The sequence below is a fragment of the Notamacropus eugenii genome, chromosome 2, assembly GCF_028372415.1.
Source record: "Notamacropus eugenii isolate mMacEug1 chromosome 2, mMacEug1.pri_v2, whole genome shotgun sequence".
NCBI lineage: Eukaryota > Metazoa > Chordata > Mammalia > Diprotodontia > Macropodidae > Notamacropus > Notamacropus eugenii.
Window position 1 is genome coordinate 252,721,535 of NC_092873.1, and position 12,483 is coordinate 252,734,017.

Sequence of the window (12,483 nt, forward strand, 5' to 3'; positions counted from 1 at the left end):
AATCTACTCCTAATAGAATTTTTAAGGGCCTGTCTTAAGGAGAAAACAGTCAGTTAATGCATTCTGTAACATGGGAGGGGTGACCTATCAAATAGTCACCAATTAGGTATCAGCAATAGTTGATTTATTTGGTACCAAACTCAAACAGAAATTTTGTTGGTTTTGTTCAGTCATCGTTCAGTTGTACCTGCCCCTCTATGACTCCATTTGAGGTTTTCTTGGTAGAGATACTGGAGTAGTTTGCCATTTCCTTCTCCAACTCATTCTATAGATAAGGAAACTGAAGCAAACAGGGCTAAGTGACTTGCACAGGGTCATACAGCTAATAAGTATTTGAGACCGGATTTGAACTCAGATTTTCCTGATTCCAGGCCTCTGTGCCACCTCACTGCCCTTAAAATAGAAATGAGTACCAGTGAGTGCCCTAATTTATATATAAGGATCTCTGCAATTATATAGTCAGTGAGTTTTTAAATATAATGTTATCAGTGTTTTGTTGCATTTTATTTATTTTGTTAAATATTTCCCCATTACATTTTAATCTAGTTTAGGTCGCTAGGAGTGGTGCTAGCGTGGTGCTTGACCTTTGACTTACTTTATTATTAGGTAAAGTCATTATCATCTATATGTAAGCAGAGTCTTGATTACAGGATGGGTGATTTTCAAGTGTTGGCAAGAGCTTAAATGGGAGCGAGGGGTAGCAGTCAAGAGACAGTATGACTGCAGTCATATTTCCCAAACCTCATTGGACACATTGTGTGACACAGGATTTTGTTCTGATTTTTGAATGATCTTTTATGCAAATTCTGCCATGATGCTTCCTAGTCATCCCGAGAACCTGAGACTCTCAGAGGCTATTCCATTCAAGCATAGTTTCAAGCAGATCCTGCCAAACTGAAGATGAGGCCAGTGATGGACTATTTATTTGCCAGTCTTCTATGGATAAGGCTATGTAAGTTCAGAGAGGTTCATCCCCAAAAGGTTGGCCACTTGCCTGGGGGCAGGTTTGAAGGAGATCATTTCCAAGAAACCTGGGAAAACTTGTATGAAATGATGTAAAGTAAAAAAAACCAGGAGAGTGGTTTGTTCAATAATAATATTGTAAAGACAAACAAATTTGAAAGACTTAGAAACTGATTGATGCAGAGACCAAACACCAATCTGGAAGACTGCTGATAAAGAAGCATGAGCTACCCACCCCTTAAGAGGTGATGGATTCCAAGATTGAGACATGTTTTCTTGGATGTGGCCAATGCAGGTATTTGCTTTGCCTGACTTTATATATTCATAACAGGGGTTTTGTTTTTCTTTTTCTCAATGGCAGATAAGGAGAAGAAGGGGGAAATAGAAGAGAGAGAAGAGAAATTTTTGTTACTTAAAAAAATATAAAAGTGAATTAAAAAAAAAGTATGCTAGATCCAAGATTGTGAAGGATTTCAAAAACCAAAGAGAGTTGTTTACATTGTATCCTAAAGGCAAGAAAAAGCCAATGGAGTTTCTTGAGCAAGAGAGTGACATGGTCAGGCTTGTGTTATAGGATATTAATTTGGTAGCTATGTGGAGAAAAGATGGTAGACGGGAGTGCTTGGAGGGAGGGAGATCAGTTGCTATTTCAATAGGCAAGAAGGGGGTTGGTAGCTATATGAGTAGAGAAAGTTGTAAAAGATAATCTGGCCTGGTGTATTAAAATCATATCTTGTTCTGGCTCCTTTATATACCCCCCACAAATACTTCTAGTCAATATAGTGAATTTATAAGTAGTCAACCTAAAGTGACAATGGTTGGAAGATTACAAAGGGAAACCTTGAAGTCACACTGATCGCAGAAGCATAATTTGCAAACTGTATCATATATTAGCCATAAATCACATCCTGAAAACAGGTGCTAAATCAGGGGAATCAATTGCAGTCACAGTCTTTTAGTTCTATAATTCATAACAGTGTAGATGAGCTCCAGAAATCCTCAGCAAGACCCTCCCATCCCTCCAGAACATCTAATGCTGCTGATAACTTGGAAATGACATGGATGTGTTAACTTTGTTTTACTGACAACCTTGAGATTATTTGAGTATGTTAATGCACTAAAGTCAAAGTGGAACAGATGAGTTAGTATGTTCTCCCACAAAAACCCAATAAAAATGAGACTTCCAACTCCTGTCTCCCCGCTCCCCATAGCCCTCTTCCATCTCCATCTGGGTGTGAGTTATTATTCTCTGTGACTCTCTGTGATTTGCCTCCCTCTATCACCCCATCCCTGTCCCCACATCATCTGCCTCTGTATTTACTCTCCTCTTTTGAGCAGCCTTGTCTCTGTACTTTCTGTACCTGTTCTCCCCTACACCATCTTTGCCCTTCCTTCCTTCCTTCCTTCCTTCCTTCCTTCCTTCCTTCCTTCCTTCCTTCCTTCCTTCCTTCCTTCCTTCCTTCCCTCCTTCCTATTGGCAATAGGGGTTAAATTATTTGCTCAGGGTCACACAACCAGTAGGTGTCTGAGACCAGCTTTGACTCAGGTCCTCCTTACTCTAGGGTCAGTGCTTTGTCCTTGTTGCTTCCCCTTATGTGCCTTATTGAAGTGGTGGAAGCCTCACTTCCCATTGTCATTGTGGTCTTTCGCTGTGAGTATCCAAAACACCAGGACTGCCTGTCCTATTCCATAATTCTATAAATTAATTAGCAATTCACCTAGTATGGTGGGTGGTACCTGAAATTTCTCTTTCCAGGTAAGTTGAGGTTGACAGATCTCTTGGATTCAGGAGTTCAGAGCTGCAGTGGGCTAACAAGATCAGCTGAATACATCAAGTTCAGCATCAACATGGAGAGCTCCTGGGAGTAGGGATGCACCAAGTTGCCTAGAGAGGGAAAAACTCACCCTGACTGGAAGCAGAATAGGTAAAAAATTCTTTGTTGTTCAGGATGGCTTGTGAATAGCCCCTGTGTTTCTAGTCTGAACAAGACAGAGAGATCCAGAGGGAAGGAAGGGAGGAAGGAAAGGAGAAATGAAGAAAGAAAGAAAAAAAGGAAGAAAGGAGAAAGGAAGGAAGGAAAGAAAGAAAGAAAGAAGGAGAGAAAGGACAAAGGAAAGGTGAAAGGCAGGAAAGGTATCCTGGAGGTAGAATCAATAAGACCTGGCAATTAATTGAACATGAGATAAGGAAGAGGGAAGAGTTAAGGATGACTCTGAGGTTACAAATCTAGGCAATTGGAGGATAGAGTGCCCTCAGCAATAAGGAAGTTAGGAAGAGGAGATAGTTTAGGGATGGCTGCTTTGAACATGTTGAGTTTATGGTGCCCACAGCATATCTGGCTGGAGCTGTCTAAAAGGCAATTGGTGATATGATTTTAGAGTTCAGGAGCAAGACTAGGACTGGATGTATAGACTAGGAATCATCTGAACAGGGATGATGGTTGAAACCATAGATATTGATGAGATCATTAGAGCCCCAGACACAGTCCAGGAGAGTGCCCCCATATAGCAGGTGGGAAATGGGAGATGATCCAGCAAAGGGAGAAGACAAGCAGTGGTCAGATAGGTAAGAGGAGAACCAAGAGAGAAGTATCACAAAAACCCAGAGAAAAGGAAGTATCTTCAGGGAGAAGGTTTTCAATAGTGTTAAATGGAGAGGTCAAGAGGAATGAGGATTAAGACATTTGGATTTAGTAATTAAAGATCATTAGTAACCTTGGAGGGAGAAGTTTCATTTGAGTGATGAGGTCAGAAGCTAGATTTGCAATGGGTTGAGAAATGAATGGGAGGTTAGAAAGTGGAAGCAGTAAGTGGAGGCAGCTTTTTTTCTAGGCTTTTGGCTGTGAAAAGGATGATTTAGAGCAAAACTTTGAGGATTTGATGGGATCAAGTAGATTTTTAAAGAATAGGCAAGATCTAGGTGTGTTTGAAAGCAGAAGAGAGTGAGTAGAAAGAATGAGACATCCCTCTCCACTCCCAAGAGTCAGTATTATTAGTATCTAGTCCATATTATTATTAGGCAACTGTTTCTTGCATGGAGGCAAATGAGTTTTCCTTTTTCATATTTTGCTTTTATTTGCTTCAAAAAAACTGTGCTGTCAGTGGGTGCCCTTCCCCCATATAGTTGTCAGTACTGATGTACATCCCAAATGGAAAGTGCACCCTATGGGTTTAGATAGGAACCTATTAATGCTTTTTCACATTGGACAATTCTCATATCTTTGCATAAATCCATTAAAATGTATTCACTCAGTGCCCTGGATTCTTGCCTTCAGTTTTTGTTTTTTTGTTTTTTGTTTTGTCATTTCAGAGGTATCAGTACAATACTTGGGTTAATCAGCTATCATTCCTAGCTTTTACCAACCCAATTCCATTTTGGCTTGGTAAAACATACATGTTTTAAAACATATATGTATGTAAAACATGTGACAAAATCATACATCTTTGCTCATATCTTTTATGCTTCTTATCACATAGTAATCCTCTCACATATACAAGTAATGTGTCTAGTTTCTTATATTCACCTTCCATCTTTCTAGTCACAGCTAGAATTACGCAATGGGTGGAATCCTGACTCTGGATTCAGGAAGACCTGAGTTCAGATCCTGTCTCAGGCAGTTACTATCTGTATGACTCTGGGCAAGTCCCAACCTCTTTCTGCCTTAGTTTCCTCATCTGTAAAATGGGGATAATAATCCTACCTGCCTTCCAAAGTTGTTGTGAGGATAAAAAAGAAATGATATTTGTAAGGCACTCTTAAAGCAACATACTATTGCTATTATTATTATTAACCTTTTAGTCACTTACAGTTTGATTTTCCCTAGATTATAATATTCCATAATTAACAGATTTCTACCATTAAGAGAATATGCCCATGAAAAAGATGAGTTTTTACTTTAAGGGGCAGCTTGGTATCATTTAAAGCACTTTGGCATTCCCCCAATGAGACCCAAACTAATTTCTTCTTCCTACTTATAGATCAGTAACAAAGGTGAGTCCTGTTTTAAATGACTTCTGAACAAAACTGCTTGTATTTTGACCCTTTAGATCCTACGTGCTTTGAAAGGGATTGTGTGGCTACCTTTGGGGGCAGGGGATGTCAGATTGAGAAGTTTCTTCCAGATTATTTAGGTAGGAGCAATGAGCACAAGAAATAAGAAAGCCACCAAAGGACATCTGGGGCTTGTATGTCAGGAGGGAGCCTCTGATACAAGGATTATATAGAGAAGATCCTGTTATAGTTATTATGTATTGTCTCTAAGAGGGCATATACTTGCCTTTACTAACAAAGTGCAGTCTTCAAAACCTACTCATAGACCCTGCATCTCCCACGTACATATTAAAATTATGAAAGGTCCATGATATACTTGATTCCAGAGATAATTTTGTTCAAATAGTCAATATTATCAAAATTTTCAGTACTGAGTATTGGCATTGGCACCAAGTGAAACATAAAACAGGATGACTCATATTTTCAGAGGATGTTTGCCAGTGTTATAGAAGACATCTTGTTCAAAATTCAAAACAAAATCAGGATTTCTAATTGGTGGGAAGAGTCTCCAAATGCTACTGTTTACAGATGGTGTTTTATGAAGAGTATTGAGTCAAGAAACACTGAAAAGTCTGATCAGCATTATTCTTAGTGCTGTGAAAGAGATCAGTCTAACTCCTTATCCTGGAAAAATTAAGTGGATGGAAAAGAAATATTGCCAGCTGTTTATTAAGTTCTTACTATATGCAAAGCACCGTTCTAAGATCTGAGAATACAAATAGAAATGTAAGACAGTCCCTTCTCTTAAGGACCTCACATGCTAATAGGGAGACAATCAATGCAAATCAGATGGAAAGGTCCCATGGTCCCTTGGATTCAATGGCAAAGCAGATTATTTATGCCTCTTCTTTAATGCCATTTCTGCTGATAAAATCCTATCGGTTTCTGATGCTGAACAGTTTGACTGGGCCAAGGACTTTTGTGGCAAAAACTTTCTTTTGTGAATTGAGTTGCAGTGGCTAAAACACCTGCAGGAACAATTCCCAGGCTGTATCTCCACAGAGGTTTATGGAGGACTAGCACCTCTGGTGTAAGGGCTTGCCAGTCCCTTTTCAGGGCTGCTTATCCACTTTTGGTGTCCACCTATCACTCAACAATCATCCATGGCTCCAAGAAGCTGTAGCAAGTACAGCACCCACACTCTGGTAAACCAGGTTAAGGGGAACCAATAGGCCTCAAATCTGTAGGTGAGTTAGGGAGATGTATATGGAGACTTTCCCCCAGATGGAATGGGTGGATGACAGCAATTTGTTCCAACGGCCATGAAGGCAGCTGAAACAGGTGTTGTAGGAAGCTTAGAGCTTGGTCAGACGTTGAAGATACCAGGGTCATCCATTGTATCCTGGGCCATCAGTAGTCATCCTGACTTTTGTCTTGTCGTTGGACTTCAGTGACCCTAGAAGTGAGAATGAGGCTGATAACTTTGTGCAACTCTGCCTTACTTAAATCCAATTCAAGATATCACCCTGTGATGTCATTGGTCCTCTTCAAAAACAAAGGATGAACAACAATTTCTCAGGATGATGGATGAGGGTCCTGAACTGGAAGCATTGCTGTTCCCAAAGTTCTTTGGTTCAGAGGCCTGGGCTGTCTCTTCCAACTAGGTTTCAGGAGAGATGGTAGTCAATAGTGGTAGTTGTTTGACTGTCTTGGTCCATGCTGCCTCCTATCTCTCTCTTGGGGTACTTTACTTTGGCTAGGCTGGCTTGTCTGCCCAGTGGGTGGCAATTGGTTGTCAATTGGTAGGGATGAACTGACTTCTTCCCTGAAGGATTAGTTTCCTGGGATGATGACTGTGAGGGCTGGGATGGAAACAGGACTTATAATCTGGAGTGGGAGGTAATACCCTTCTAGGGCTCTTGGGTCTATCTGCCTGGTGTAAGTTGGTCAGCAGATAGTACTGGTGGTGACAAAGAAGGTGGTGGGCTCTCCATTTCATAATTACTTCTCCCTCAGTGATGGCTCCAGATGTTGAAAAGAAGTCTGGTAGTTTAGGGCAGGGGGTGGGTTACTGGGTTTCCCAATGCTGGTGGGCTCATAAATATTAGGGTCTCAGAAGAGATGATTGTTATGTAGTAGTAGTGGATTGTGCTCGGCACATGTTGCCCCAAGGAACCTCAGGGTTCCTTGCTGTTTCACTTAGGCTGGTTCTTGACTCTGATTCTAAATATACAGCTCATTGAGTCAGTCTGTCAACATGATTGTCATAGCTAGGCACAACCAGTGGCCCAGTTTTTAAGAGGAGGAACTGATCAGGTTAAAACAATTTGGAAAAATACATTGTGTTTTTTTAATAATCTCAAACTACTCATTGCTCCAAAACTCCATCTCTTCAATACTAGCATTTTCCAGATTATGTTATAGAACAGAATCACTTACCTTTCCAGAGCATCACTTTCAAAGCCTTTAAAATTGTAGAAGAAGGGTAGTGGTTGGATTAGATGTTCTTTTTCAAGCATAAATCTTGTGATTCTAACCAATACAAAAAACATTAATGAAATAATAAGATACATGTAGATTCAAACTACTATGAGATTTTATCTCACGACTTGCAAAGCTACAAGCATGATAATAAAAGGGGGAACAATCAACATTGAAGAGGTTGTGAGAAAATAAGCTGATGCACTGTTGGACTATTCCTCATTAATTGATTCTCTATCCCACTCCCCACAGAAGTTGTCTCAAACCTTGTCTCTTCTCAGACTTCCTCTAACACCCCTCCCCCCATTTTCACAGTCTGAAACCCCTTTCACTTTCATTACTGAAAAGTCAAGACCATTTGCCAAAAGTTTCATTTCTTACCTTTTCTTCATCTCACTTTACTTAAATATGTTCCTTCATCATCTCTTTCTCTCCTGTCTTGGTTAGAGAGGTGGCCCTTCTCTCTGTCAAAACCAGTTCTATTTGTATCCTTTATCCTAATTCCTCTTGGCTTCTTCAGCATATTGACCCTCCTTATGTTATGCTCACTCTTTCATCTTCAATCTGCCCCAGTCTACTGCTACCTATAAACACATTCATTTTTCTCCCATACATCCTATATCTTTCCTTGCCTTTATGGCTAAACTCCTTGGGAAAGCCATCTACAAGTCAATGCCTCTACTTCTCCTCTCAGTCTCATCCAAACTCTCTGCAATCTGGATTCTGATTCTGTTATTTAACTGAAATTACCCTCTCCAAAGTTATCAGTCATCTCTTGATTTCCAGAACTAGTGTTTTATTCTCAGTTCTGATTCTTCTTTACTGTTTTACAGCATTTGTCAAGTTTGCTAACCCTCTCCTGCTGGATACTTTCTTCTCATTAGGTTATTGTGATTTGCCTCTGTTCTGGTCCTTCTTCTACCTCTCTAACTTGCTCTTTTCAGTTTCTTTTCCTGGTTATTCATCTAGGTCTTGCCTACTAATCGTGAATGTCCCCCAAGGTGCCAATGGAGTCTAAGATAGACTAAAATATGAATCTAATGATGGAGTATAGTACAGATTAGGAGGGGGCGGTATGGAGGCAAACCATGATAACATTTTAATTGTCCAGGAATGAGAAGAAAATGGGGTTTGAATTAAGATAATTTCAGTGGTGGTTGACAGACAGGAAATGAAGTGAAATGCATTAGAGAAGAAAAATGAATAGATCCCTCTGGCTGATTGAATAAGGGAAAAGTCAAAGATGATTTTGATATTCCAAGCTTAGGTGACAAGGAGAATGATATCATTAATAGAAGTAAAATGTTAGGAGGAGGAAAAAGTTTGAAGGGGATGGGGAGAGATGATGAATGAGGTTTAAGATATGTAAATTTGAGGTAACATGGTAGGACATCCAAGTGGATTTGCCTACAAGGGATTTGAAGAGATGTTTAGGAGAAATATCAGGGCTGGAGATTCCTTAGCAGGTTCCTTGTTGGCAGGTCTTATGACCTAAAGGAATTAACCCTTTCACCTCTGGGACTCTTGCCCTTAGGTTCTGCTGTCTTGATGAATCCTGGTGAGTACCCCTCTCCTTTCCTTCCTTCTAGTTCTGGAATCATAATCAAATCAATACTGTCATTGCTACTGGTTGGGATGTGTTAATCTACCTTCTCATGGTTCCACTCACCATTCCTGTAACTTTTCAAACCAAATAACCTGTCTGGTCTTATGTGTGCTGTTTCTTTGCATTAAACCATAAGCTCCAGGAACTGTATTTGTTTTTTTCACATGTATCTCCAACCCTTGGGCAGTGTAAGCACATATACGCACTTAATAAATACTCTTTCTTTCATTCAGTCTGCACAGAGGTATAGCTGTGTTACTTGAAGATATCTAAGTTATCTAAGGGAAAACGGAGCAGGGAGAGAGGAGTGGAATTCCATGGACAGAGCCTTGATGGACAATTATATTTAGGAGATGGAGTATAAGATGCAGTGGAGGACAAAGAGATCGGTCACAATTAAGAGGAAAGCTAAGAGGGAGGTGGCAGGGTAGTCAGAGGAATTTGAAAAATGAGAATGAGTATGACTATGATTATGAGGTGATGAAGAAAGGTAAATGATAATGAAGGTTAAGAAAAAAAATCACTGATTTGGCAATTAGGAAGCCATTGGTGACCTTCAAAAGTGCAGTTCTACTTGAGTGAATGGGTCAGAAACTGTTTTAGAGGGGTTAAGGACTGAGCGTGTGGTGAGACTACAGAGACAGAGAAGCTACTCAATTAGTAATAACGATAATAATAATGGCATTTGGCAGGGAAAGAGAGGAGAGAAATAGAATAGGGAATTAGAAGCCACTGGAGAGCGAGAAATAATGAAGATGCTGGGGAGCTGGAATAATTGGGAAACCATATCTTGGCAGAAGACAGTGATGATGATTAAGAAATAAGGGACAGAATTAGTCTTGGAAAGAAGGGACATCATTTTTTTTTCTGTGAGTCTATAGGGACAAAAAGAATGGAGGAAGACAGAAAGACATTTGAGAGTAAGAAGGAGGGTAGATGAGAGAGGCAAGGCTTTTTTTTTTTAAAGTATTAGATGTATTTAGTATATTTTTATATATTACATTTATTTAAGATATTTAGTATTTGAGTATCAAGTTATTTGTGTGTATAAAGTAAACTAAAGTAAACTCATTCGTCTTTAGGCTGCATTCCTGACTCCCCTGGACCTTTTCTACAAGGCCTCTTCACCCAGGAAGCTCACTTTATTCCTGGACTTCACCCATTTGATGAAGCAGGAAATAGGGGACCATTGTATATTCTTAAGATGCAGCATAACATAATGGCAGTCATGTTTTTAAAAATCGAATTCATCTGATTTGTTCTAATAACTCAAAGAATCATAGACTCAAAGAATTGGAAGAGGTCAATTCATCCAACCTGAATAATAATAACCCTGACAGCATCTCTGTCAAGTGGTGATCTGACCTCTGAAAACCAGTGTAGTATGTAAGGTCTTTCAGAGTAGGGACTGCTTCTTTCATTTTCAGAGAGGTCCAGTTGTCAAGAAGCTTCTCCTTACATCAAGTTGAGACCTGCCTCTCTATAATTTCTACCTCTTCCTCCTAGTTCTAACCTCTAGGGCCTAGTAGCTCTTGTACCTCTTCAACTACTTCCTAAGTATTCTCTCCTCCACACTAAACATTTCTAGCTACTTCAACAGTGCTACATTTGGGCAAGATTCCTGGCTTCTCATCATCCTGGTTTGTCAATTTTCTTTAAAAAATTTTGGCTTCAAAACCAGTCGGTGTGGTTTGAAAGTCTATAATGTCTTCCTCAGTAAAGATAGACAAGAACAAGCAAACGGTCTCTACTTTCCTCTTCATCTTTGAATACAACTTTGGAATCATTAGATCAGATGGCCTTGCTGATTCCTTACCTGACTTCCTGTTGTGTTTAAAGATCCCATCATTACTGATGTTGAAGTTTTCATATGGTGCTTCCTGTGGGTATTTTTAAAAATCTACTTCATTTCTAGTTTATATCTGACTTACTATACTTTGTAATAGTCATCCAAATCTGACAAAATTTACCATGCCTAGTCACTACCCAAGCCCCTACTTCCCCATTTTCCTTCTTTCTGGGTTCTCAAGCTATCAGTAGTATCAGGAAACAATTATTTGTCCTTCCTAGAATATTTTTTGAGTACACTAGCCATTTGGTGGTGTCTGTTTACAGTCTCATATTGTTAATTAGCTTTTTGTATCTACATGCCTTATCTCCTACTGGATTAGAAGCACCTTGAGGTAAGAGATTGCCTAATTCAAACTGATCATTTTTCAATAAATATTTGTTGAATTGAATGGAATCTTTATATCCTTTCCCTCCTAATCCCCAGTGCCCTCTATTGGATATAACATTGAATACTCAAGAAATACTCATTGATTTATTGATTTTATCCAAAAACCTTACCTCCACATCTTGTTCCAGGGAATGAAGTATTTATTTCAGCAATCTATGGATGGATGGATAATTTAAGCTCTTTCATCGTTGTTACCTGGCCTAATTTTGCTGATTCATTTTACACTTTTTAACATTTTCAACCCAGGCTCCTTATATAGGTCAGGTGGTCCACAGTGTATGGAATCATAGAATGTTGGAATGGAAAGAAATCACAGAACCACAGAATCTCATAGTTAGAAGGAACCTTAGAGACCATCCAGTCTAACCTTTACCTGACCAAGAATCCTCTCTATAATGTCCCTGAAAAGAGATTGTTTGGACTTTGTTTAAAGATGTTCTGTGACAGGGAAATAAATTACTGTTTTGGATGACTCTAATTGTCGGAAAATATGATTTCTCTTCTTCTTGATATCTTAAACTTCAAATACTTGGAGGTGGTTATTATGAGCTATTATGTTCCTTGTTTTTTTTCTCTCTAGCCCTTCTCAATCTTTTTCCAGCTTAAATATCCTCAGTGGATCCCCTCTGGGAATGATCTTGAGACCATGCTGGTTGCTCTCCTTTAGATGTCCCCCAGCTTATGCAATTCAATTCAATAAAGGATTTATTTAGTAACTCCTCTGTATAAGGCATTGTATTAGGGACTAGAGATACAAAAACTAAATATAGACCCTCCCTGCAAGCAGCTTACATTCTGCCAGGAGAATATAACACCTAAACAAATCAGCTTAGTACAAGGAAGATGAAGAGTAAAGGAAGATATCATTGAGGTGGTAGCCACTGAGATGAGCCTCGAAGGGAAACAAACATGCTGAGAGGTGGACATGAGGAAGGAATACATTTCAAAAATGGAGAATGACCTTTGTGAATCCACAGAGGCAAGAGATGGATATTGAGCTTGGGGCATCACTACTAGTCTATTTTGGCTAAAGACTTAGAGTTTTTGAAGGGATGCTGTGCGAAATTAGATACAAAAGGTAGATGGAAACCAGATTGTAGATAGTTTTACTTACTAGGCTAAACATTTTGTGTTTTGTCCTAAAGGTACTAAAGTTTGGCTGGTTGATTGCAAAGGATAAATTGGGGAAGGGGGTTTTATTCA

General features: G+C 39.4%; 1 protein-coding gene across 1 annotated transcript in view; it reads right to left on the reverse strand.

Moving 5' to 3' along the window:
• RSPH3 (radial spoke head 3) overlaps positions 1-11,587 on the reverse strand; it is a 111,941-nt gene extending 100,354 nt beyond the window's left edge. Inside the window, exons 1-2 of the mRNA XM_072643822.1 lie at positions 11,391-11,587; positions 7,394-7,486 (exon numbers count right to left, since the gene is read on the reverse strand). Of these exons, the coding sequence (XP_072499923.1) occupies positions 7,394-7,486; positions 11,391-11,398 (101 nt within the window). The 5' untranslated portion in view covers positions 11,399-11,587. The remainder of the gene's footprint in view (positions 1-7,393; positions 7,487-11,390) is intronic.
• Positions 11,588-12,483: the final 896 nt, after the last annotated feature.